This window comes from Protomyctophum parallelum (assembly GCF_964188405.1).
Source record: "Protomyctophum parallelum genome assembly, chromosome: 22".
Taxonomy (NCBI): Eukaryota; Metazoa; Chordata; class Actinopteri; order Myctophiformes; family Myctophidae; genus Protomyctophum; species Protomyctophum parallelum.
In genome coordinates, this window is record NC_139714.1 from 17245158 (window position 1) to 17272598 (window position 27441).

General features: G+C 43.0%; 1 protein-coding gene across 2 annotated transcripts in view; it reads left to right on the forward strand.

Annotated features, from left to right (window-relative positions):
- slc41a2b (solute carrier family 41 member 2b) overlaps positions 1–26989 on the forward strand; it is a 44533-nt gene extending 17544 nt beyond the window's left edge. Inside the window, exons 7-12 of one of the 2 annotated variants that reach the window (XM_083757686.1) lie at positions 3701–3848; positions 5055–5134; positions 11825–11956; positions 16355–16503; positions 26639–26858; positions 26940–26957. In XM_083757686.1, coding sequence (XP_083613812.1) covers positions 3701–3848; positions 5055–5134; positions 11825–11956; positions 16355–16503; positions 26639–26824 — 695 coding nt within the window. In that variant the 3' untranslated portion in view covers positions 26825–26858; positions 26940–26957. Of the gene's footprint in view, positions 1–3700; positions 3849–5054; positions 5135–11824; positions 11957–16354; positions 16504–26638 lie in introns of both variants that reach the window. The other variant, XM_083757685.1, reaches the window with a different exon arrangement.
- Positions 26990–27441: the final 452 nt, after the last annotated feature.

Consider the following 27441-nt stretch of genomic DNA (forward strand, 5'->3'; position numbering starts at 1 on the left):
ACAGGTGCTTTGCCCCAATTATTCTTCCGAAATAACTTCCCTTCGGGAATATCGTCTTAAGCCATTTTGGGCGCGGAACCCCTTTTTGTGTTATAGCATTATGTTATGCTTTAGCTATTGAAAAATAGCAAATCTACAAGCTCATAGCGTGCCACCGAGTGGCGCGCTTGTAGGTCTGCTATTTTTTTTAAATCGAAGAACGACTGACATAGAAACATAGCTTTTTCAGAAAACTGTCAGGATGTAGAAGACATTTTTTTAGAATCTGATCTCAGGTCAGAATGGGTTAAATCTATTTCAATCACGTGAGTAATCTACAGAGAGAGAGAAGGCCAGGTGGAGACCCCCCCCCCCAGCTCCGGTTTCATCATCAGTCTGATATTTAGTGTGTAGAGCAGGTGCTTTGCCGCAATTATTCTTCCGAAATAACTTCCCTCTACAAGCTCGAACGAGCTTGTAGGTCTGCTTTTTTTGAAAAATTGAAGAACCACTGACATAGCTTTTTCAGAAAACTGTCAGGGTGTAGAAGACATTTATAGAATCTGATCTCAGGTCAAAGTGTGTGTGTGTGTGTGTGTGTGTGTTGTCTTTAGATTACTCTGCAAATTTGTGGCACTTTGTGTGTTTTATAGTGAACAGTTAATCGAACTAATTGATTGAATCAATTATTACAAATAATCTAATCAATCATTTAATTCCAAAATCGATTAAAACATTATAACTTGGGCCTGGGCCGTGGCTCAGCGGTCCAGGCACCTTGGCTGGTAATCCAGTCTGGCAGTGTGCCGCGGGTTCGACTCCCGATCCCGACACCCTTTAATGCATGTACATCTTTTTAATATTTTACTTTTTTCGCTAAGAAAACAGTGGACAGTTGCTTCTCCTTGCAGACTGTAGTTGCCTCCTGTGCTGCTGCAGTGTCCCTGGATGCTACGTGCTCAGTCACGCTCATTCCAATACGGAGGAAAGATGTGTTTAATAATGCATGGCCAGTTAGAATCTGAAAATGATCTCTCTCTCTCTCTCTCCCCCCCCCCCTCTCTCTCTCTCTTGCGCTCTCTCTCGCTCTCTCTCTCAATTCAATTTCAATTTCAAAAGGCTTTATTGGCATGATAAATATGTTTTACATTGCCAAAGCGTACATACAACAAAACAAAAGTCAACAAACATCCCAACAATAATGAACAACAAGCAATAGAGTAACAATGAAAATAAATTAACAAACATAAACATAACAGCAACTTAATGACCCTGTTCAGATAGATATACCTGTCTCTTCTGTCCACTGGCTGTCCCTCAGTTGATGACAACTCCACACGTATTTTGCTGCCAAAACTGTGCATTTGGACTTTTCTCCCAGAACATATTGGAATGATGAGTTATTAATGGTGGATTCAAATTCTTTATATTTTTCTTTAAATTTAGGGAAGAATGATTCTCTGATGTCTTTATACTTGTCGCATTGTAACAAAGTGTAGCTCTGTCTCCACCTCCCCTTGAGAGCAGAGTGAACACAGTCTGTCTTCTCTAGGCAGCCAGTTCTGTCTGTGTCTGCCTGTTTCTATTGCCAGGCGGTGGTCGCTGAGTCTGTACATAGTCAACATCTTCCTCAGTTTTGGATCAGTAACAGTGGTCAGGTAATTTGTCACTGTGTATTCTCGGTTGAGGGCCAAATAGCATTCTAATTTACTCTGGGTTTTTGTTGTGTTTTTCCAATATGTGATATAATGTTCTTGTTGCATTTTGATAATTGTGTTAGTGGAGGTTGTTTTAGGTCAGATTCTCACCTAATACTTCGGTAGACTCAGATCCGTAAGGGCGGGGAATTGGGATTCTTGCATATTTAATTGGCTGCGGTTTGCCTTCACACTGTCATTCGCAGCAATTGGAAACGCAGCAGGGGGGACCTTTATCAATGTGTTCCATTCATAAACTATAGCCTACACAGTGAAATCTATGGTGATAAAATTACACTCATAACGTGCATGTGTTGTGCCGTCTGGGACCCCCCCCCCTCTCTCTCTCTACCCACGCAGCCGCCACACACTGTTCTTTTGGGCATGGAGGCACAGCGCTGCATGAGCGCACTGATATAACTCCCCAGTCCCACACAGTGACAGCACTCCATGTTTACGGCACGCACAGACAGACAGACAGAATATTATGTAGGCTATAATACACTGCAGTGTTTTTATGTGTTTTCTTAAGCAATTGATTAATGTACACGTCCTCATTTCGATCAGGGCTTCAGTCTCCTTATTCGACCACGTCTATCCACAGTAACGGGACATCTTTGCGCTGCGTAAAATATGCCTTCTCCGTCTCCAACTGTGTTCAGCTCCTCACCCGCCACATTATGTTTGCTTCATTTCCTTTATTTACTGCGGATTGCATTCACACCTGCACCGAATCGTAGTCAAGTGCGATTCGAAGCGAAGCGAAACCCACATTTTTGGGCAGAGTAAAATGCGGTTATTTGCTGCGCATTAGGATTCGAATGAGCCTTTACACCTGCCAAACGAAGCGCACTTTCTGACAATGCGCAGCAGGATTCGTTTTAATCGCAGCAAAGCTCTCTGGTATGAATGTGACCTTAGTCAGGGGAGGGGTGGTGGGGGTAAGACTCAGGACCAGCTGACTGAGGGGACTCCTACTCATGTTCTCCTCTTGGCATTTTAAGGCCTGGTGATGGTAGGAGGTGGGGTCACTATTTTGAAGGTGCTTATGGAATTTGAATGCTCTTTTCTGGATGTTAATTAGGAGAGGGAATTGGCCAAGTTCCGCTCTGCATGCATTATTTGGAGTTTTTAATATATATTTACAAAATTCTGTGTGAATAGTCTCAATTGGATGTTTGTCCCAATTAGAAAATTCCTGATTTGCCAGGGGATCCCACACTTCACTACCATACAGGGCAATTGGCTCAATAATTGATTTGTAAATCTTCAGCCAAATTCGAATTGAAATGTAAATTTTGATAGATTTTCTAATCATATAGAAAGCCCTTCTTGCCTTTTACCTCAGGTCATTCACAGCCATGTTAAAATTCCCTGTGGAACTAATTTTTAACCCCAGGTATGTGTGTGTGTGTGTGTGTGTGTGTGTTCTATGTTGGTGCAGCCAAGTAAAAATGGGTATCTGCTTCCCTGACATCTGGACCGTTTCTGGAAAACCATGACTTTTGTCTTTTTCATATTGACTTTCAGGGCCCAGGTCTGACAGAAGTGTTGCAGATGATCTAGGAGCTGCTGTAGTCCTTCTTTACAGTTGGACAGCAGCACCAGATCATCTGCAAACGGCAAGCATTTAATCTCTTTGTTCCCGAGGGTAAGGCCAGGTGCTGATGAGTCCTCCAGTGATTTTGCCAATTCAATTATATAAATGTTGAACACAGTTGGTCTTAGATTGTTGCCCTGCATTAATCCTCTACTTTGGGGGAAGAAATCTGTTCTTTTGTTGCCAATTTTTACTGCACATTTATTATTTTGATACATTGTTTTCTCTCTCTCTCTCTCTCTCTCTCTCTCTCTCTCTCTCTCTCTCTCTCTCTCTCTCTCTCTCTCTCTCTCTCTCTCTCTCTCTCTCTCTCTCTCTCTCTCTCTCTCTCTCTCTCTCTCTCTCTCTCTCTCTCCCCCTCCCCCCCTCTCTCTCTCTCTCTCCCTCCCTCTCTCTCTCTCTCTTCCCCCCCCCCCCCCCACAGACACCTACCCGTACGTGTCGTCCCTGGTGTGTGCGTTCTTCATGTCTCTGACCCCTCTCTGGATGGTCATCTCCTCCAAGCACCCCGCCAGCCGCACCCTGCTCTACTCCGGATGGGAGCCCGTCATCACTGCCATGGTCATCAGCAGGTGTGTGTGTGTGTGTGTGTGTGTGTGTGCGCGCGCGGGTGCACGTGTGTGTGTGTGTGTGTGGGTGTTAACCCATTCTGACCTGAGATCAGATTAAAAAAATGTCTTCTACATCCTGACAGTTTTCTGAAAAAGCTATGTTTCTATGTCAGTCGTTCTTCGATTTTTTTCAAAAAATGGCAGACCTACGAGCTTGTAGATCTGCTATTTTTCAATAGCTAAAGCATAGCATAATGCTAACACCAAAAGGGTTTAAAAAATGTCCTCTACATCCTCGCAGTTTTCTGAAAAAGCTATGTTTCTATGTCAGTCGTTCTTCGATTAATTTTTTTTTAGCAGACCTACAAGCTCGTAGCGCGCCACTCAGTGGCACACTATGAGCTTGTAGATCTGCTATTTTGATCTGCTAACACCAAAAAGGGGTTCCCGCCCAGAATGGATTAAGTCCTCTTCAAAGGGGGAAAGAACAGCTATTCTAATGCTGTCTGAGACGGGGCAGTGTGTGGGTTTGTTTGATGACTCATCCCATAAACAAATTGGCCCTCCTCGACAGACAGCGTGCGCTCCTCGGCTTTTCCCCTTGGGAGGGAGGAGGAGGCAACCTCACAAACACACTGCATGCCACGCCGTGTGTCTGTGTGTCTGTTTTTTTTGTTTTTATACATTTTATTCAAAGAGTATGACATCATATACAAGTTTCACAGAGAGAGAATACGACTCTTTGTTTTTTTTTTACATTTTCTCCCACAACTCCTTTCCCAATCCTCCCCACCCACCCACCATCTTTCCCCACGAGGCCAGACATACAAACAACATATATACCAATAGGTTGAGTACATAACTAAGATACACACAACATATATACAGGTATAAAACCAATAGGTTGAGTAAGATAAGATACAAAGAAAGGGATCACATGGTTATGTTCAGAGAAATAATTAAGTCTCTTTCTCTTTTATAGCTGCTCCTCGACCCAGTCATGTGTATGTACTGTACTATACTGTACTGGTACAACTGTACTGGTTGTGTGCTATGTGTTTCCCTCTTTCTCTCACATAACACCCTTTTTTATGATGACCTCTTTTTGTGTTTTTTTGTCGTTACAATTCTGTGTAAAAGAAGATGGTGGAAAACGTCATTGTGTGTTATGTGCTGTTATTTTCTTTAATCTCATGACGACCCCATTCTGTCCCCCTGTCTCTGCAGCATCGGTGGGCTCATCCTGGACAAAACGGTGTCTGACCCCAACCTGGCTGGAATCGTAGTGTACACCCCTGTCATCAACGGTGAGTCACAGCCATAGACTGTAAAAAATATGGACAAAACGTTCCCCGGGTCTAACATGGACGTAAAATGAAGCCTGTAATTCCTTGCACTGTAAGTCGCCATATTTCTAGATCCGTTTGGGCCCAGCTGGCCATTGGCTGGCCCAGACAACGAGGCGGGACTTCCCCCCCCTTCTTCTTTGTTGGTTTTTATTTTGACTCGAACGGGGGGTGGATCCCGATCATAGACTGTAACAGTAGCCACTCCCCTCAGAACATATGCGACTTTATGGTAAGTTTGTTAATAAATGGGACCATTTTCCAAAAAGAATATTATGACATGAGAAATGAGACTTTAAACTAGTGACTGGAAGCAGAAAGTATTCATGACCATGTTTATTAAGGTAATACAGTCTAGGTGAAGTTGGGCCCAAATGCATGGACCTCTATGGGGCTATGGGTTTTCTTGGGCCCAATGACAGAGCCACAACAGGCCATTATATGAACTTTCAGGAAGTCCCGATTTCCTTAGCGGCTTCACAAAATATCTGTCTGACTGCCCCCCTGGTCCCACCCCGCACCGCCCCGCCCAGCATTAATGTCTTGCTGGCCGCTGAGCGAAACGGCTCATCCCACCTCTCGGCTCTTTTGTCTCTCCACACTTTGTAAAACTCCCTCCCCTCTCCTGTACTGCTAGCGTCTCCTTCACGGGAGACTCGCTTTTAATTAAGCAGCGTTAATGAGGGACATTTTACGAGATGGCAGACTTGTATTCTGTGCCTAATTGTTTCCCCGCCACGCGTGCGGGGGGGGTGGGGGCAAGGGGAAGCTCTTTCAAGCTCACTTGAATTTGCGGCCGCTGCATTTTGGATCTTTAAAAGTCACAGCACCTCCAGCTGTCCGCGGAAGGAGGACTCCCCAGAACGGGGGATCTCAGGAGGAGGGCAAAAAGAGCAGAGGGATTATTTATTTACGGCTGGATGAATAGAAAGGTTGGGAGGGAAAGAGTTGTGTGGATGAGAAGGATGGTTGAAGATGAGTTAGTAAGTGTTCGACGGAGCCAGAGAACCATGAGATGAGATGAGACAGATAAGTCAGTCCAGTCTGTCTGCCCCCCCTCTGGGCAGGGCGAGCCCCCGGCTGTGAGCCTCTGGGCAGGGTGAGCCCCTGGCTGTGAGCAGACGAGACCCCCTGCCATTCCTCCATAGCCTCCCTGCAGTCCCAAATCCCCCACAGTCAGAACCTAGTGACCCGAAAAGGTGCAAGCACCCGTAACCCCACACCTACGGGTTTGGGGGGTGAAGGGTGGCAAGGAGGAGGTGTTGGAGGCCAGATAAAGAGCGACATGGCGATGGTCCAGCGGAGACGGAATAGCGCGTGGGTGTATAGATTGAATTAAACAGACATTGCCGTAGGGTCGTTCAAGTATCTAATTTAATAAACTCATGATAACTAGGAAGGGTGTGTGTGTGTGTGTGTGTGACAAATTGATCGTTCAAGTATCTAATTTAATAAACTCATGATAACTAGGAAGGGTGTGTGTGTGTGTGTGTATGTGTGTGTGACTGTGTGTGTGTGTTAAGCAACAAGTCGACTAGTAAAACCACTAGTCAACCTTGTTGGTACTAGTTGACTAGTTGATAAGAATGTATTTTCCCGATTTTTTTTTAAGCCTTTCTTTTTTTTACATAATAGGTAGTTAAACAACTAGTAAACTAGGCAACTAGTAAAAGTGTGTGTGTGTGTGTGTGTGTGCGACACAAATTGACACGTCGGAACAGAACCAGTGCATTTTCAACACAGTATTATGGTGCTAGTAAAGGCTGGTAGAGAGTGTTGTAACTGTTGTTTTATGGGTCGTTTGAATGAATTAATTGATTTGTCACAAGTTGTCTACTTTTGCGTGTGTAAAGCTCTCATACTAGGCTCTCGGCTGTTTTGTGCGCAGATGCACATGTAGGCGTGCGTGTATGTCGGGTGGGCAACTGGCGGCCCGGGGGCCACATTGCGGCCCCCACCTTCACTTAATGCGGCCCACATGTTAATATCAGAATACTGATAGGGTATTGATTTCAGCTGTTACAATTCCAAACCCGCTTTAATTACTTCATGACTAGTATTAAATGACTATACTTAATGACTAGTATTAAATATGTCTTTTTGTGTCCAATGTAGTTATGTTAACAGTTCATAAAGTTAACATAACTATAACTAAATGCATTTGAAATTCAATAAAAAGGTTACTTTTCAGGATTCCAATTAAAAAATGGCAAAAGATTATTCAGGTTTTCAATTCAAATATAGCAAAGAATTGCTGATCTACAAGCTCAATTTGAGCTTGTAGATCGGCTATTTTTCCTACGACAATAATATGCAATGTGGCCCTCTGGAGTGAGTGTGGAAATATAGTGGCCCTCGCTATCGTCCAAGTTGCCACCCCTGGTGTATGTGATTAAAATGCTGCGGTACCGGAAAATATAATCACTCTCTTACACTACTGCTTACAGAGCCACCCAGCTGTAAACATTGAATCAGTTTAACCTCCTATTTATCATTCTGAAATACAAAGACCCAGTTCCACTCCAACTGTTAATCCCCTGCTCTGTCCTGGCATTGTATTATCATAATCATACACAAACATGCACACGCAATGACTAACAAACGGGTTTTCTTCCACTTGAGAGCTGCTTTGTGTCCAACTTGCCAAGTACATTTGAATTGAACATACCTGCTATTCAATTTTCTTTTTGAAATTGTGTGTGAGTTGTGATGGACAATTACTACTTGTTTAAACATACCTGCTATTCTATTTTTTTATTGAAATTGTGTGATGAGTTGTGATGGACAATTACTACTTGTTTATGCTGTGCTAGCTGAACTCAAAGTTTTGCTTTTTGCAGACATAAGTCTTTGTCTAGTTAGTTCTCTCTTATCTTGTGTGTACACATATTGGCAGAGCATTTTGTTCTATTCTATTGGGGCTCTGCGGTGAAGCCAGGATCAATGTTGGGGCAAAACAGCCTGATTAGGATATGGTGGCGGCGGGAAAAAAAGCAGGTGTTTGTGAAGAGAAGATAACAACAGCCCTATTATCTTTATCTAATGGAGACACGGAGACACTCCAACAGGCAGTTAAGATGTGCTGCTCGCTAATGCTTGCAAACATTAAACCATTTTGGGGCAGGAACCCCTTTTGGTGTTTTAAGCATTATGTTATATATCAACATATTTTCAGATGGGGGTCGGTGGCCAATTACTTATACGGTACTTTTTGGGGTCCTTGACATGAAATAGTTTGAGAACCACTGACATAGTAACATGAGGTTTTTCAGTTTTTTTTTTTTTTTTTTAAAGACATTTTTAAAATGTCGACATCGGCCCTAAAGGCTCATACATAGTCTGGATTTTCGGTGGTGACCACCGAACTACAACATGACGTCACTGAGACGCGGTGAAGAGCAAACCACCGCCACCACCGCTCCAGCCCTTCTCTCTGTTTTTACTCACCACCGCTCAACGTTATTTCAGCTCCGGTGGTCAGCTCACCACCGGAGAGGTGGTCACCTCACCACAGAAAATCAAGACTATGAATAGGCCTTTAATGGGTTAAACCAGACTAGAGCCCGACCCAAATGCAGATCCTCAGACCACTGATTACATGTTTTTTTGAATAATTTCTACAGCTATTTTATGTTGTTCACCACCTATAATGACATGCCCAAAATTGGGATGGTTGGAAGTGGTAAAACAAATCGGGACATATCGGATGATGCATTATTGTCATAAGCTAGTTGCTAGTTGCTAGTTGAAACTGATAGCTAGTCTCTAGTTGAAACTGATAGCTAGTTGCTAGTTGAAACTGGGAGGCATCCTTTGGTCCGACATATCATTGGTCCGACTCGGGATAGGGTTGCGGGGTTAGGTTTAGGTGTGCTGCCCCGTGCTCGCGGTTATGGTTAGGGTGAGGGTTTGGGGTAGGTAGTCGGATTTGTGATTTGTTGGTTGTATATATTCATCTTTATTGATGCACCAGTGTTCAACCGTTCATGATAAATATAAGCAGCGACTCTCCGTAATGCGTCTTGGCAACGAGGATAGGAAGGATCACTAACTTTTGCACTGAATCTTTCTTTTTAGGTCAACCGAGCGTGGCTTGGTTCTGGCACCACCAGAACCTAAAACCATGTGACAAAACACTTTCTATTAAATGGAAAATGTGTTGCTTTTGGGGCTTTTGTTGCTCTCAGACTATGATGAAAAAGATAAAGAAACTCCATTTGTCTGAGGGGATGAAAGTAGGGCGCTGTAGTGAATATGAAATGTTATTCTCTGTACATACCCGTCGGTCTCATGACGTGTTTGATTTTAATTAAAAGCTAGCATGAATGACTAAATGAATAAATATATTTCCCATCCCTCGTGAATTTCCCCCTCTCTCCCTCCCTCTGTTTTGTATTTGTATTTTCCTCCTCTGTCACAATGTTTATTTTCTTTAGGCGATGTCCATTTGTCATTGCTGCTCTCAGGGGTTGTCAGACTGAGAAAAGAACAAAAGAAAGAAGAAATTAATCCATTTTGACCTGAGATCAGATTCTAAAAATGTCTTCTACATCCTGACGGTTTTCATTCTGACCTGAGATCAGATTCTAAAAATGTCTTCTACATCCTGACAGTTTTCTGAAAAAGCTATGTTTCTATGTCAGTCTATAGCAGTTTCTATAGCAGACGTACAAGCTCGAGCTACGAGCTACGAGCTTGTAGGTACCACTCGGTTCACACTGGTGTGATTTTTCAATAGCCGCTAAAGCATAACATGATGCATAACATGACACCAAAAGGGGTTCCCGCCCAAAATGGCTTAAATAGGATCTGAGCATCGGTGCTGCTCCATGCCTCCCAGGCAGATGTGACAGCCAATATCTCTGCTGTCCTCCTGCATACATTTATTTTCAAGCAATGCAACACTGAGTTGCATTCTAAGCCCCCCCCCCCCCCCTCAACTCTTCTTACTGTATATGTTCAAAAGGCAAAGCTGACAGAGGAATAAAAACGATCGTTATTAGCTATTGGAAACATCCAGTTTCACACTCGGATGTACACGCGTTTACACTTCTACTCGTAATCAATCAGCACAGCTCCAGAGTACACTGGAACAATTACAGCCACAGCGCACACGCACACACACACACACACACACACACACACACACACACACACACACACACACACACACATTTAACATCTTTATTTGTAACTATTCACATTTGACAAGAAATCTCTTGATCACAAACAATAGTGGATGCGCAAACTTGAGAACTCAACGGGTCACACGGGTACAGAAAGCATCGCCTTCTCCATATATGGCGACTGCCAATTATTGTAGACACTGAACAGCATTTTGCCGATGCCTTAGCTCTCTGATTGGGAATGCCTGCAATCTGCAGGCCCCTCACGACTGATTTGTGGACAACAAAAAAAATAAGGAATGTGGACGATTTGGACCTTATCTTGGCTTGTAGGAGAAGAGGCGAGGTCAACATCACATGGGTCGGCAATTCCCCAAAAGGGAGCTGGTATATCTCCCACTCCAGCCATTTTCACAAAACGTGATGGGCCTTAGATCCGACATACTGTTGGTCCGAGTGTCATTAGACCGACAACCTACTGTACCTCAAACCCTAACCCAGGGGTAGGCAACCTGTGGCTCTTATAGGCCCTCTCCTGTTAGCCTGGCTAATAAGCCAGACTCAAATCACACTGTCGTGTGGTATTTGAGTCTGGAGAGGCTGTGTATGGTTCTTGTTTCCCGGGGGGTGGGTTGAAACATTTTCTCTTTGACGCAATTGGTCAGAGCAACTGTCAGTCAAAGGTCTCAAGCATTGAACGTCACTGTACCAAAGCCTGCCCATATTGCATACCGTGTCCCGATTGGCCACACCAGTTCTCTGGTGTAGGAAATGGCCCTAATCCGCTGGCAGGCATTTTTTTTTGGCATTTTCGGCTGATTCAGTCTGGCTTCTTAGCCAGGCTACTCTCCCGTGGCTCCCAGTTGCTATGGCAAAGAAGTATGAAAAGGAATAAGGGGTTTTCTTTTTCTTTTCTTTTCTTTTTTTTAAAAACATTTAATCATAATGTATTATTGACTTTGTAGTAGGCATAAAGTTATTCTTTCATTTTGATATTGCAAAACAATGTTGCCTTGCCTATACACCAGATAAAAATAAGAATCAAATTTAATGAAGGATAATAGAAGAATAGAATGTATTCATGATAAGACATCTTTGTTTGTTTTCACCACCAATGCTGCTGGCTTACTGGTACAATAAAATGTAATATTGAAACACCAGAAACATCACAAAATAATTAAAGTCTGCTTTTTTGAAGCAAACATATTTTGCGGCTCCAGAGAGAATTGTAATGGGTTTTTGGGCCAAAAATGGCTCTTCTGATAATAAAGGTTGCCTACCTCTATCCCTAACCTAACCATAACCGCAAGCATGGGAGCAGCGCATGTCCGACCGGTGTTCCCGCATGTCGGGTCTTTGGTGTGTCGGACGTGCGTGTGCCTCCTCGTTGGATCGGCTCAAAGATGGCCGTCCGCGACACTGTCCCACTGAATGACTCGGGACGATTACTCTTGTGAATGTTTTTTTGTCCTGAAGTGTACTTTTTTGCCTGAGAGGATTCTGTTCTTCTCTCTTTGATGTCCAGGTATTGGGGGAAACCTGGTAGCTATTCAGTCCAGCAGATTCTCCACCCACCTGCACTTCCACTTCGCCCCTGGAGAGGTGCCCGAGGAGGCCAAGGGCTGCTACTACCCCTGCCGCACCTTCTGGGGATCAGGTACTGTAACTACTGTAGGGCTGGCATCATCATGAACTTTTAGTTGACCATTAATTGTCATACAAACCATTAAAATGTTTTGCGAATTGAACATTGGAACATAAATTAAAAATACCAATGCTGCTTGCCGATTAGGCCGTTTAAACATACATTTCACGGGGCTTAGGTCCTAAGTCCTAAGCCTTAGGACATCAATTATGTAAAATGTACAAAGACTATTACTGAAATATCCACACAAATGACTGACGGTATACTGCCAAGGGTTGTTCTGCCACGAGCACAAGGAATCAGACCATGAGTGTTGCAGTCCCGCCCCCTTTCATGACGAGGAATTATTGCCTAATTAGTGTGGTTGCCTGAAGGCAACCATACTATTGTTTTTGTGACCTTTTATTATTATTAGTGTGGTTGCCTGAAGGCAACCATACTATTGTTTTAGTGACCTTTTATTCTTTTCATTATAGATAAACTTATTTTGCCGCATTATACCTCCCACAGTTTTTGTCGCACGCACTCGAGCCATATGTCAAAACGACGGGCTACATCGGGAATCGTGTGCGTGTATTTTGCTAAGACATTTGTTGAATAGTTTAATTGATATGAATTAATTAGTGCATTAAATTTCCCCATAGACATGAATGGGAAAATGCAAAAACTCACTTTCAAGTATTTTTTCCTCTGAGACCGTAAGGGCTATACATACAAGACTTGGAGGAGAGATTCATAATAATTACTAAAATTAATTACCTTAGAAGTATATCGGTCGGCCTCATGGTGGCGCTATAACAGCCAACTTTACCTTTTGGGGTATAACTCTTGAACCGTAGCTCGTAAAATAAAAAATATTTTTTCCTTGGATTCCTTGGGTCATGACACATCTCCCCATATAGGCCACGCCCATTTGCGTCTAGATAGATTTCCCGCCATTTTGAATTTTGTTCAAAACACACTTTTTGCTACTCCTCCTACAGATTTTGACCAAATCTCACAAAAATCGGTACACATGATCTCGGGACCTATCCCATTAAAACAGCACAGACAGAATTTAGATCTTCTGTATCGTTCGGCCGTAAACGTCTTCCAAAGTTAGTGGGAGGGGCCTATTTTACAAAAAACGCCACAATTCACGCACGGAATGTCCGATCCATCCCAAATTTGAATCACAGGTCGAGGGTGGTTTCATCAACGCAGAGACAAAAGCGATTCCATTTTCGACGGGTGCGATGTGGGCAACCACACTTTGCAATTTCCCAGAATTGCCTCTTTCTAGTTCTTCTTTTTATTATAGATAAACTTTATTTTGCCGCATTATACCTCCCACAGTTTTTGTCGCACGCACTCGAGCCATATGTCAAAACGACGGGCTACATCGGGAATCGTGTGCGTGTATTGGGATAAGACATTTGTTGGATAGTTTAATTGATATAAATTAATTAGTGCATTAAATTTCCCCATAGACATGAATGGGAAAATGCAAAAACTCACTTTCAAGTATTCTTTCCTCTGAGACCGTAAGGGCTATACTTACAAGACTTGGAGGAGAGATTCATAATAATTACTAAAATTAATTACCTTAGAAGTATATCGGTCGGCCTCATGGTGGCGCTATAACAGCCAACTTTACATTTTTGGGTATAACTCTTGAACCGTAGGTCGTAAAATCAAAATATTTTTTCCCTGGATTCCTTGGGTCATGACGCATCTCCCCATATAGGCCACGCCCATTTCCGTCTAGAACGAATTTGCAGCAAATTAGCATTTTCTTCAAAACACACTTTTTGCTCCTCCTCCTACAGATTTTGTCCAAATCTCACAGAAATCGGTACACATGATCTCGGGACCTATCCGATGAAAACAGCACAGTCAGAATTTCGATATTCCATATCGTTCGTCCGTAATCAGCTTCCAAAGTTAGTGGGAGGGGCCTATTTTACAAAAGAAATGCACAAATCACGAGCGGAAAGTCCAATCCTCCCCAAATTTGAATCACATGTTTAGGATGGCCTAATCAACACAGAGCCAAAAGCAATTCCATTTCAATCCATAGGGGGCGCTACAATTGCAAAAACAATTACCCGTTTGTTGCAAAAACACGATTTTGGGGGGGAAATCCCCTTTGAATGACTTACGCATGATCACAAAGGGTGACTTGACATTGTAATTGGCTGCCAAATTACTGGGAGGGGCCTATACCCCTTTGTTGCAAAAACATGATTTTGGGGGGGAAATCCTCTTTGAATGACTTATGCATGATCACAAAGGATGACTTGACATTGTAATTGGCTGGTATAATTATTGGGAGGGGCCTATATCAGCCAACCTATCCGATTAAAACAGCACAGTCAGAATTTAGATCTTATGTATCGTTCGGTCGTAATCGTCTTCCCAAGTTAGTGGGAGGGGCCTATTATACAAAAAAAGCCACAATTCACGCACGGAATGTCCGATCCATCCCAAATTTGAATCACATGTCGAGGGTGGTTTCATCAACGCAGAGACAAAAGCGATTCCATTTTCGACGGGTGCGATGTGGGCAACCACACTTTGCAATTTCCCAGAATTGCCTCTTTCTAGTTATAACCTGGAATGAGTGGGGAGCTGAGCAATGGTCTGCTATGTAGTGTTGGACTAAGGTATAACATTGTAGCTTTGTCTGTTTTTGTCTTTTTTTCCTCCTTGTTTGTCGTTGTCTGTTTTCTGTTTTGTTTTTTGTTTGTTTTAATTTTCTTTTCTTCTTCTATAAATGTCATTTGTTTGTTTTGTTTATATGTTGATTGTTATGCATATCTTCAATAGTATTTTGTAATACATTGAGATAAGGATAGGCACTAATAAGCTTTAAGCTTCTGCCTATGCCTTTTCCATCACCTAAAAAGAAAAAAGTAAACTGTTTTTGTGTAATGTCTCCCTCTGAAAGATCGAAATAAACTAAACTATAAAGACCATTTAAGCGTCGTACAGAGCCAACTCTTTGTGTGACAAATCATGACGACAAACACAATATTTTGGACCAAACAAATAATTACAAAGAAAAAAAACAACAAAAAAGTGCAGTTTCCTTCTTCTTTCTAATTATTTGTTCAGCCCGAAAAATGGTGTTTGTTGTCATGATTTGTCACGACAAGAGTTGGCTTTGTCCGCGGCGTAAACGTCTTTAAATAAATACTTTCTGAAAAGTCTATGAGGAAAATGAACAAGTAATTCTTTTCTGGGTCTCTCGAGGGGGGGAGGAATTGCGACGCTCTATACTGTCCTGTTATAAGGACAAGCTGGACAATAAACCATCGTTATCAGGACTAGGAGGCTTTACGAAAATATAATGGAAAATATAATGTATCATTCATAGCAGGGCACAGAGATGATGATAATAACACTATGATTTCTTCCACACCGCCTGGCATTGCACGTTGGCAGTGTCCTTGATTGTCCTAACCGCTTGTTGTTTTTGATGATTCTGCCAGCGGATTGTCAAAGTTTCTGGGAACGGGTTCATGTGCTGCATACAGCCGTAGGGGTTCTGTTCTGGCAGGCAGACAGAACCCAGATGAATATAGTGAGCTATGAAAAGGGTAGACTGATCTGTAGCTAACCGACTGCAATTCTTTCATCACAATGTAGTTTAGGCAATATTCAGAAATCAGAATAGGTAGGTTAGAGGTAAGACCAATAGCCTGGACGCAACATCATGCTTGCATCATAAAAACTCAATCTTTTTTTTAAATATATTTTTTATCCCACGATTTTGTAACCCATTTTTCACCCCTGTGTCAATCATCTAATGTGATCCTGGGCTCTACACACACTCCGCCAACATAGTCCCCATATATGGGGGACAAGGGGAGAGCAACGGACTTGAACTCATGCTTCCTTCATGCCTGAGTGTCCAAGTTGCTCCTTTACACCTGACAGGGGGGGGAGTTTCCCTGGTTGGACGTAGCGCGTGGAAGGAACACGTTATTCCAACCAGTTCCTTTCCCCTCCATCAGGCGCCCCGGCTGGCCAGGGGGAGGCAGTTTAGTGACCAGGATTACTGCATGTTTTTTGTGAGGGTACCTACCCTAGGGGACACGGTGAGAACATGCAAACTCATTTCAGAGACACCCATACATCTTCTTTGATTAGTCCATAGACACTCAATTCAAAATATGAATGAATATGAATATTAATTAATAATGTTAATTTAAAGTTATACCAGCCCTACTATGGACTCTGTTTACATGGGAGGGGAAAGGGAAGTGTGCCTCACCGTTAAGGTGGTTGCACACTGGACACGTTTTTTCGTAAAACCGATGGAGAAACGCCCTAGAAATCCTCAAAACGCTCTCGGTGTGTGGAGACCTTTAACGGTCCTTCCTCTGTCGCCGCCACTCTTCCTCATCGTTTCCCGTCTTTTCTCAGGACCCAATCACCGCTCTGCTCAGGTGCTGCTCCTATTGGTGGTCCCTGGTCATGTGATCTTCCTGTACACCATACACTTGATGAAGAGTGGCCACACTACCCTGACGCCCATCTTCATGACCGTGTACCTGGCTGCTGCCCTGCTGCAGGTGAGACCACTCACCTAACTGTACACCTGTACACTGTACACCTGACCGTATACCTGGCTGCTGCCCTGCTGCAGGTGAGACTAACACAGAAATTGAGGTATCGGGATCGGAAGCGAAAAAAGCTACAAGCTCACAACGTGACACAATAAGACAAATTGTGATCTTCTAGTTTGGCTATTTGTATTATGTGAGTTATTCGTCATATCTGCCCTAGGGATGCAAATGATTGATTGATTATATATTATTTTTGAGAATCTTAATTTCCCTCAATTTATGTCTAATCTGATATTCAGAGACGACACAAAAGGCATATTATGTTCCTTAGTCAAATATTTATTTGACCATTTGAGATGCAGGGCCATGCGATGGTTTTATTTTTGAGGAATAAATAAATAAATCTTGTCTTGTCAGATCACATGCAAAAGCAGAGATGTTTCTGTGGCTACCTTTTTTCTTTTTCTTTTTACCGGCCCACATGTGCGTTCCTCGGCCGTAGACACTAGACAGCATTTGCATTCACAGAAAACCGCCTGTAGTGGCTAATTCACACCATGAACAATAAAAAACTTAAAAAGCCACTAAAGGCACCGGGCAGCGAATCTTACGCAGTGGTATAGGGAATGAGGCCATTGTCCAGTCAGGCAGCAACATTTGATAGTGTTTTATTTTTCGGCTTCTCCAGACAAACATACAGCACAGTGCTAGGCTCTCCCTGTCCTGCTGGTAAAAGAACCATGAACCTTCCCGGTGCTCACTGACTGTGTGTGCTCACTTAATTAAGTAGACTCAGCTGTGCCCCCAGAATTGCCCATCACCTTCAAAATAAAAGCATTAGCTGTAACAGAAATAATGGCTGTAAACTAATTAAGCAACGCAAACTAAATAATAAATGCATTAGATAATTATATAGAAAATATACTGAAATACTAAATAGCTCCCACACCGCCCAATGATAGAACCGCAGAATTTTCTATTACTTGTTAAAGCGCAAATAACATGCATTTTAAAACTGCTTTTAATATTTAATAATCATATTGTCTATGTCCCTCAAAGTTATTTCTAATGGTTTGAGCCTCAATCACCACTCTGATATAACCATGCCTTGTTAATTCTTTCTGGACTTTGAAAGCAGTTTTAGCTGCAGTACCACACTGTCCTGAGGTGGAGAGGGTGCTGATATGCAGATTATTTAATATTTGAGTCATTATAATACTCATGCTAGATAAAACCAGGCTTGTTTCCATTCCATGCCAGCTTGGAAAATCAACAATGGTGGACATTGTAAACAAAGTGGAAATGCAAATTTGCAACTGAAGACTGAAGAAAAGGAGGAATTATACAAAGTAGGGTGACATTGATGACATCACGATGAGGCCAAAATCAGTCGAGCTGTTTCTGAGAGCAATTTCCATTAAAACACCCATATGACATGAAGGCCTGATTGTTCAAAATTGGTTATTTGTGGGGATAGAAAACACACATGGGAGCCCCAAAAACACAAAAGAAATTGAAAAAGTTGAATTTTATGTTATAGGTCCTTTAACTGTTAATTTAGAAATGTCTTAATGTTCATTAATTGATTTTCGATTAATTAACATCCCTAATCGGCGCTGTGGGAATTTTGTTTACGAAGCCTAAATGCCAAACAGAAATGTAATTTTTATGTTCCGATGTTCAATGCCAAAAACACAATTTAATCGTTAATCGCAATTATAAAATGTCCTGATCGGGGAGGGTCCTAACCATAGTGATTTTTTTTTTAAACTAGAAGGCCATCTAAAGTCATTCCTTCATGCATATTGATGTTGGTATTTTGTATAATTAACGAGCAATGTAACAACAGGGTCACGACCGAACTCCTGTCTTTGATGAGCCCCAATTTGCATACTTTACTCTGCTATTAGCTTTTAGTCAGTGAGAACATGAATGAGCAGCATTTAAACGTTTTAAACTATTGATGTGTACTCTACTGTGAGACTCTTATGGTGAGACAGGTGTGTGTGTGTGTGTGTGTGTGTGTGTGTGTGTGTGTGTGTGTGTGTGTGTGTGTGTGTGTGTGTGTGTGTGTGTGTGTGTGTGTGTGTGTGTGTGTGTGTGTGTGTGTGTGTGTGTGTGTGTGTGTGTGTGTGTGTGTGTGTGTGTGTGTGTGTGTGTCCGTGCGCGCTGTGCATTCCTAGAGCTGTGGTTTGTGGCTAACGCCTTTGAGGAATCTTGACTTTTCTGTGAGCTCCATGAGTTTGAAGTTTTGAACTGTTTTGAAGGCAATTGTGGTTGACAATTATGGAAAGCAAAAAAGCCATCAAGTTATCAATTGCTCCTTTCAGCATTTTTCTAGTTTGCCATAACTTGACTTTGTGGTATGTATGGTATTTAGGCAGTATGTTCTCTGTGCTTCGCTGATTATGTTTGTGTTGCTTTTAGCTAGTTTATTTATTAATTTTTGCTGCTCTGTGTTGAAAAGTGGGCAAAGGGTTCAACGTCTGTGTTCTACCCGGGATTCGAACCGAAGTCCCCCGGCTGCATTTGAGACCACATTTCCTTTTACAGCTCTTCCGTTTTTAGCTTATAGGAGATGTTGCACTTTTTGAGCTGCAGAGGCAGTACCGCTTGTTAACCAGTAGGTGTCCTAAGGTGTCTGTCTGCTGCAGGTGTAAGTACTAGTTACATTGTATTTTATTGTCTGCTTTACAGGTTAAAATAAAGATTTGTTCGTTATAATAATTTGCAGCTTTACACATTCAACCCATTAGCCCATTTAGCCCTGATGTCGAAATAATATTAAAAAAGTATTCTGAAAAAATATATATTCAAAGATTTGTGCCGCATTTTCACGATTTTTCGAAAATAGCAGACCTACAAGCTCGAGTGGCGAGCTTGTAGATCTGCTACACCCTCACATACATACATACATACATACAGATACATACATAAACAAATGTACTTAAGTACAGTACTTAATGTAATGTACAACTTGGTTCTATGACCAAAGAGAACGGCGAGTGTCCATGCCCAGCACGATGTGATGGAATAACGTGTATAGACTAGCATTGCCTTTTCCAGTTTTCGTATTTTGCATAGAAGTGCTTTAAAAGTTACTTTTTCCAAAGCCTGAAGAGAAGGCAGACAGAATAATGTTAAAAATCCAGTGGCATCGTTGTAAATCTCACTCCGACAGCTCAGGGGGGGGTTATCACATGAACGTTGCTTTGAGCAATGCTTGTTTATCCCATTTTGGTCGGGAACCCCCTGTTGGTGTTTTAAAAGCATTATGTTATACTTTAGCTATTGAAAAATAGCAGATCTACAAGCTCATAGCGCGCCACCGAGTGGCGCGCTACGAGCTTGTAGGTCTGCTATTTTTTTTTTAATCAGGAAAGTGCGGCACAAATCTTTTGAATATATATATTCTTTCAGAGCGAATAGTTTTTAACTCAAATCTTTGCTTCTTGGGGGGGTCCCTGAAACAACACATTTTCAGATGGGGGGGCGGGGGGGATCTGTGGCCAATTTCATATATTTTTGGGTGTCCTTGACATGAAATATTGAGAACCACTGACATGAGGTTTTTCAGAAAAAAATACATTTTAAAAAGAGATTTTTTTTTTAATTTCGACATCAGGCCTAAATGGGTTATGCTGTTTGGTGGCAGCTGAGGGCTATTATTATTAATCATTTTGTTCAGAAGAGCAAAATCATTATTCACATAATTCCAAATGCACTACACGTAGTTTAGGAGAACTGCATTAAATTAAAATAGGATGGATTGAACGAACCATGCATATAGATTTAAATTAATTTAGATTCTAATTGCCTAAATCTTATATCAAACCTATAGGCTCTCATGCAATTATTCACATGAGAGTAATCTGTCCCGTAGTGAATTCAGTGGGAATGATATGTTGATATTAATTTTTTTTAACACATTTGATCCCGTTGACGGATATACTCGCCCTGATTAATTAATTGCGCGTAATGCGCAGTGCGCTCTGGGCGAGTAGGCTCGTCCTGTGAGGCATTTGATATCGCTATAAGATTGCCTTGATATTTTCCTTCTTGTTTTTTTTTCAACCACTCCGGTTGCTGTGCACAGTTGCTAGGGCCCCCAGCACACACACTGTCTCATTCTCCATAGCCATTAGCTTCTGCTTCTGCTTCTGTTTTGGCCTTTTTTCTCAGGAACTACGGCGCTCTCCTTGGTTTTGAATTGGCGATGTTCAGAGGTCTTTTCTGATTAACTGATGAGTGCGACGGGAACATTTTCTAGAGCAAGGACGGACCTAATTTTTGCTCGCTAGCATTGATGCCATGCTTTAGCATCTAAGATGGCAAATCCATTAAGAGTTTTGCAGCCACGGCTGACTGATGTCAGGATATGCAGTGCTTTCTAATTAGACCTCTCTCTCTCTCTCTCTCTCTCTCTTCCTGTCGGCCCCTGCCTGAGGGCCCGGAGGGCCTCCATGTTCTCCCTGTACAAAGTGTACATGTTCACTGATCTTGTTACCACTTCATGTGGACAACACACCCTCTATACATCCTGCATGACAAAGCACTAGAGAGGCAGATATGGTTTCATGTGCTCTGCTGTGTGTGCACACAGAGTTACATACGTGGACATTAAGTCCCTGGCTTTGTGGCGTTGTTTCTGGGCTCTTACTGTGAGCTTCATCGTTGTGAGACGAGACACCGGAAGCCCTGAATAATAATAATAGCTTAAATGTATATAGCGCTTTTCTAAATACCCAAAGCACTTTACATAGGAACACTAGGAACAGACTTTATTAAGAAAAAGAAAAAAAACAAAGCAAAACATAACAGATACAACAGTACAGGGTTAAAAAGATAAAAGGATAAACGAGGGAAGGGGGGGGACATCCTAACCAGACCTCAGCTGGGGAAAGGTGGGTTTTGAGTGAGGTTTTGAAGGAGAGGAAAGAGAGAGCAACTCTGAGATGGTTAGGGAGTTCATTCCAGAGTTTGGGGGCCGAAACATAGAAGGCCCTGTCCCCCCAGGTGCGGTACTGAAGAGACACAAGCTCATGAAACCCTGTGGGATTTAACCTGGAAGACGAAATGCGTAAGACGCTGCACGATGGACCACTGGTGCGTGATTGATCGGTTTGCGCGTTCAAACCCAGTGTTGTTTTCAAGGCCCACCAAAAGACATTTTAGTCGACTAAATCAGCCGTAGATTTAGTCGACTAAAATTAGATTAACACTAAAACATTCCAGGTGACTAAAATGTGACTTAAACGAAATGAAAACTATTGAAGAGACGATGACAAAAATCAAAATTTGCTGCCAAAAACAACTCCATTTTAGTTTTAGTCGTATATATGTAGTCATCTGAACTTATTTACTTATAGTCTAGTTTTAGTCGACTAAAATACCATAAGATTTTAGTCTTAATAAATATACAGTTGTAGACAAAAAAAATATTTTGGCGGGCCGTGATGGCGTTGTGATGGCTGATGTTTTCACTTGGTTACACAACACGTCCCAAAGTCATCCTGTATGAAGAGAAAGAAGAGGTCAAATATAACGTATGAAAGGATCTTCCCGACATAGGTTGTTAGAACGTCCTGGGACAATAGATCTTCTATTGTCCTGTGACAATAGATCTTTTATTGTCCTGTGACAATAGATCTTCCCATCGGGCAGGTTTTACTTCAGGTGGAACGAAAGACTTGAGTAGGATTTAGGGGGGTGCCCTCCAAAGGACCGTGCCAACGGCTACTGGACTGTGACTCTGGGGATCAAAGACGAGGAACAGGCTAAATGAAATGCATTGGCCCGTTTCGAACCGAACACGCATGCAGCGTGCAATTTATGTGAACTCTTTCACAGACTTTCCTACTATAGGCTGAGGAATATATCCCACCCTTTTCACACCCAGCTCAGTGGCCTTGTGGTTAGAGTGTCCGCCCTGAGACTGGGAGGTCGGGTCAAATACCAAAGGCTGTTAAAATGGGACCCAGTGCCTCCCTGCTTGACACTCCGCATCAAGGGTTGGATTTGGGGGTAAGTCCCTGCGACATACTAGCCCCCCTGGACATAGTCATGTCCAGGGGGTGTACTTGTACATCAAGCTGCCTCACGCTACAGAAACAGGAGATAGGCCTGTTATAGCGCCACCAGGAGGCCACAACCTGACCTGCCCAGGTGGTCAGGGCCCGATGGGCACTTTATCTAGTTTTTATGGTGTGGAGGCCAGAGTTCATTTCTACACAGTTTAAGTTTAAGACATGTTCTGCTGGGTTACATGGTAAATGCTCACTGGCGTTCGCAACTAAAAAGATCTGACCCGTCTGAAGTGAGTGGTACTGTACTGTACTGTACTGTACTGTACTTTACAATCCCTCCTCCCTGGCCTGTGTGCGTCTGTGTGTTAGGCTGTGCAACAGTGACACTTGTGGTGAACAAACGCTATATTCTCGTGCTCGGACAGACCCAGGGACATGCATAGCTGTCTATAGGAGTGGTTGCGCCACTCAAAAAGAGAAATAGTGATACAGCATTAGATGGTTCACATGTCGGTGTTTTTGCTGACTGGTGACACATTTTTCCATGTTGATGAGATGTTTGTTTTTGTGAGTCAGTATATTTCGGTGTTGCCAGGTCTTGGCAACACAACAACAAATGGACCAGTTATGTGATCCCTGTTTTAACCCATTTTGGTTGTTAGCATTATGTTGTGCTTCAGCTATTGAAAAATAGCAGATCTACAAGCTCATAGCTGCTATTTTTGAAAAATCGAAGAACGACTGACATAGAAACATAGCTTTTTCAGAAAACTGTCAGGATGTAGAAGACATTTTTAGAATCTGATCTCAGGTCAGAACGGGTTAGGCTGTCCTTCTGAACGTTCCCCCTCCTGTTTGCTCAGGGAGTTACCTCTTCCCTCGGTGCCTCTTCTCGTCCACTCTCGCTCTCTCTCCCGCTCTCTCTCTCTCTCTCTCTCTCTCTCTCTCGCTCGCTCGCTCGCTCTCTCACAGACACACACACTTTCACTCTCACTCACTCACTCTCACTCACTCACTCACAAACACATACACTTCCTCTCTCTCGCTCTCTCTCTCTCACAGACTCACTCACTCACTCACTCACTCTCTCACACACACACACACACACACATGCACACACACACACACGCACACACACACACTTCCTCTCTCACTCACTCTCTCTCACTCACTCACTCACTCACTCACTCACTCACTCACTCACTCACTCACTCACACACACGCACACACACACACACACTCACTCACACACACACACACACTTCCACTTTCTCCCTCCTCTCCTTCAGTTTGCAAGTAAACACAAACCTCAGTCCTGAGAAGCCAGTGAGAGGCACGTCTGAGAGATTATACTTGAAGCTGCTTTGCTCAATATATTTGACATTAAGCACTATCAGCACATTGGAGGTTTTATGAAAGACACCCTGAACAAGGAAAACAACCGCACACTGTCTGTATGGATAGCCTGATGAAGGCCGCATAGGCCGAAACGTTGCTATTTCCCTGTAAATAAAAGTTGGTCACTGCATTTGAAGACAGTGTGCGGTTGTTTTCCTTCATTTTTGGGGTACCGTACCCTCTCCTACGCACCTGTCGCCTGTAGGTGTGCAAAAGCTTTGCTTTTCAATGAAAGACACCCTAAAAGACCTGAGGTCTTACTGGGTAACTTCACAGGATTGAATCTAGTACACAAAAATACTACAAAGAGACGTGCATGCATTCAGAGATAAAGTAACGCTGCCGCGGCAGTCTGTCTTAACCCATCTTTGGCAGGAACCCCTTTTGGTGTTAGCATTATGTTGTAATTTAGCTATTGAAAAATAGCAGATCTACAAGCTCATAGCGCGCCACCGAGTGGCGCGCTATGAGCTTGTAGGTCTGCTATTTTTTTTAAATCGAAGAACGACTGACATAGAAACATAGCTTTTTCAGAAAACTGTCAGGATGTAGAAGACATTGTTAGAATCTGATCTCGGGTCACCACCCTAAGAATATATTTTTTACGTTGCCAGTCGGTGTGAAGAGAACAATGCCATTCTTACGGCTTGAAACTAAAACTAAATATATCGACAATTTAGTCAACGGATAAAAACTAGACTAGAATGTTAGGAAGGGACTAGTGGACAAGAGATCCAGTATAAGTCATTTTACACTTGGTTGCATGCTGAAAATAGCAGATCTACAAGCTCACAACCTCTGTCGCCAATGCTTTTCACGATGCAACTCTGAGAATCTACACCTGCACAGACGTTGTTGGAAACTAACCTTTTACGCTACGGATAGTTCATTTTTGCCTCTGCAGAAAATGCACAAAATAGGGGTGCCGTGTTGAAAGTGTTTGAAGCATTCATACACACACACACACACACACACACACACACACAACTGTGCTTGGCTTCTCCTCCTGCCTGTGTTAGTCATCGGTAATTGGAGATATGGAGATATATATGACACAGTGAGCACAGCTGACGACCTTACGCAATATATTATTCTGTAGGCGTTTCCTCGCTGGCCTCGCAGACACAATTAGGAAAGTGTAGGTGGAGTTATCTCTTAATACACTTCACTGTTTTTGTTCCGGTTGACATTCACCTTTACATTTGCATGCATCTGTTTTTCTTTCAGACAAATGACACCAACACAGACTGCAAATGTGTTTTCTTTAACTTCTTTTCCTCTGTTTTTCTTTATTTTTTCTTGTTTTTTTTTTTTTTACAATTTTGGTATCTTTTAGATATATATTTTAGCCAGCAGTTTGCATCAATGACTGTAAGCTTGCATTATTGTGAGCAGAGACACCGGAAGCCCCTTAACCCATTCTGACCTGAGATCAGATTAAAAAAATGTCTTCTGCATCCTGACAGTTTTCTGCAAAAAGCTATGTTTCTATGTCAGTCGTTCTTCGATTGTTCGAAAAATAGCAGACCTACAAGCTCGTAGTGCGCCACTCGGTGGCGCGCTATGAGGTTGTAGATCTGCTATTTTTCAATAGCTAAAGCATGACATGATGCTAACACCAAAAGGGGTTCAATGACTTTGAAAGTGAGTCTGGGAGCAGAAAGTACACCTACCCCGTCAAAATGAATGAAGGGCAAACCTTGTCTCTCTGACTTTGGCCCTGCCATGAGTAGTTAGGTTTGACGGGACGTCCCGGAGGTGCTTTTCATCGTGCGATACGACAAGTAGTTCTATCCTTAACTTACAGTGAGAATGTGGTGGTGTTCTTGACAACATACTATCCTTTGATTCTCATGTTGCGGAAAATGCGTTTCTTTAATGTCTCGTCTGTAATGATGACTATCCTTATTGTCCCGGCTGCTATTCAGCTGCTGAACAGCAGATATAGCACTTTATTCTTGCCTCTTTGAAGTTTGCACATACTGCCCACGAATGCTGACTTTGCTACTATTGAATGTCATGAATTCTCTGTCTCCAGTGCCCTGTTCTTAGATCTTAGTCTTGTTTTGAATGTTGTTTGTTTGTGTGTATTTTCTTTTATACTGTTATCTGGCTGCAAACCAATTTCCCGCAAGGGACAATAAAGCTAACTTGAACCTTGTTGGAAGAATTTCCCCAAACAGCCACCTTATTTTTCTGTAATGATCTGTCAGTGAAATGCCCTGTATGGCCAGCAGGCAGTGTGTCTTTCACCGTCTGGCACCGTGTTCAGAGTTCATCCTAATTGCCATTCATTCAAGACGTTTTTTATTTTGTTAATGTTGCTTCTAGCAACTCTGCACAGCCAACGTCCCCTTCAATTATAGCCACGTGTTTATCTTTTAATAGAACACCTCTCGACACCTTCCTGGGCCATTCTTAAAACAGAGATCAGATTATAAAAATGTCTGTTTGAAAATTACAGTTTTCTGGAAAAGCTATGTTTCTATGTCAGTCGTTCTTCGATTTTTCAAAAAATAGCAGACCTACAAGCTCGTAGCGCGCCACTCGGTGCTTGTAGATCTGCTATTTTTCAAATAGCTAAAGCATAACATAATGCTAACACCATAAGGGGTTCCCGTCCAGAATGGGTTGAAACATTTCATTATGGAGAAACACCCTCTCACTCCATCCATGCCTGTTTGTTTGTTTGTTTTGCCTCCTCTCTCTCGTCTCAGGTGTTCACGTTGCTGTGCATCGCGGACTGGATGGTCCACCGGATGTGGCGGGTGGGCAAAGACCCCGACAGCTTCTCCATCCCCTACCTGACGGCGCTGGGCGACCTGCTGGGCACGGCCCTGCTCGCCCTCAGCTTCCACTTTCTGTGGCTCATAGGCGACCAGGACAGCGACGTCGGCGACTGACGTAAACCTCTGGAACCCCGAAGAGAAAGGAACGGTGTGGTAACGGCCCGGGGACCCCCTGGTGCCCGGTGCCCACCATATTGACCGTAACCCCTCCTCCCCTCCCCTCCATAAGGAACGGTGTGGTAACGGCCCGGGGACCCCCTGGTGCCCGGTGCCCACCATATTGACCGTAACCCCTCCTCCCCTCCCCTCCATAAGGAACGGTGTGGTAATGGCCCGGGGACCCCCTGGTGCCCGGTGCCCACCATATTGACCGTAACCCCTCCTCCCCTCCCCTCCATAAGGAACGGTGTGGTAACGGCCCGGAGACCCCCTGGTGCCCGGTGCCCACCATATTGACCGTAACCCCTCCTCCCCTCCCCTCCATAAGGAACGGTGTGGTAACGGCCCGGGGACTCCCTCGGTGCCCCAGTGCCCACCGTATAGAGCGTCGCAGTCCCGCCCCCTTTCAGAACAACGAGTGGCCCAGGAAATGGTTCTCCATTCATTTTCTCCGTAGGCTTTTCCTAAAGTATTTATTTAAAGACGGTTACGCCGCGGACAAAGCCAACTCGGATCGTGACAAATGACAATGAACACAATGTTTTGGGCCGATCAAATAATTTATAAAAACA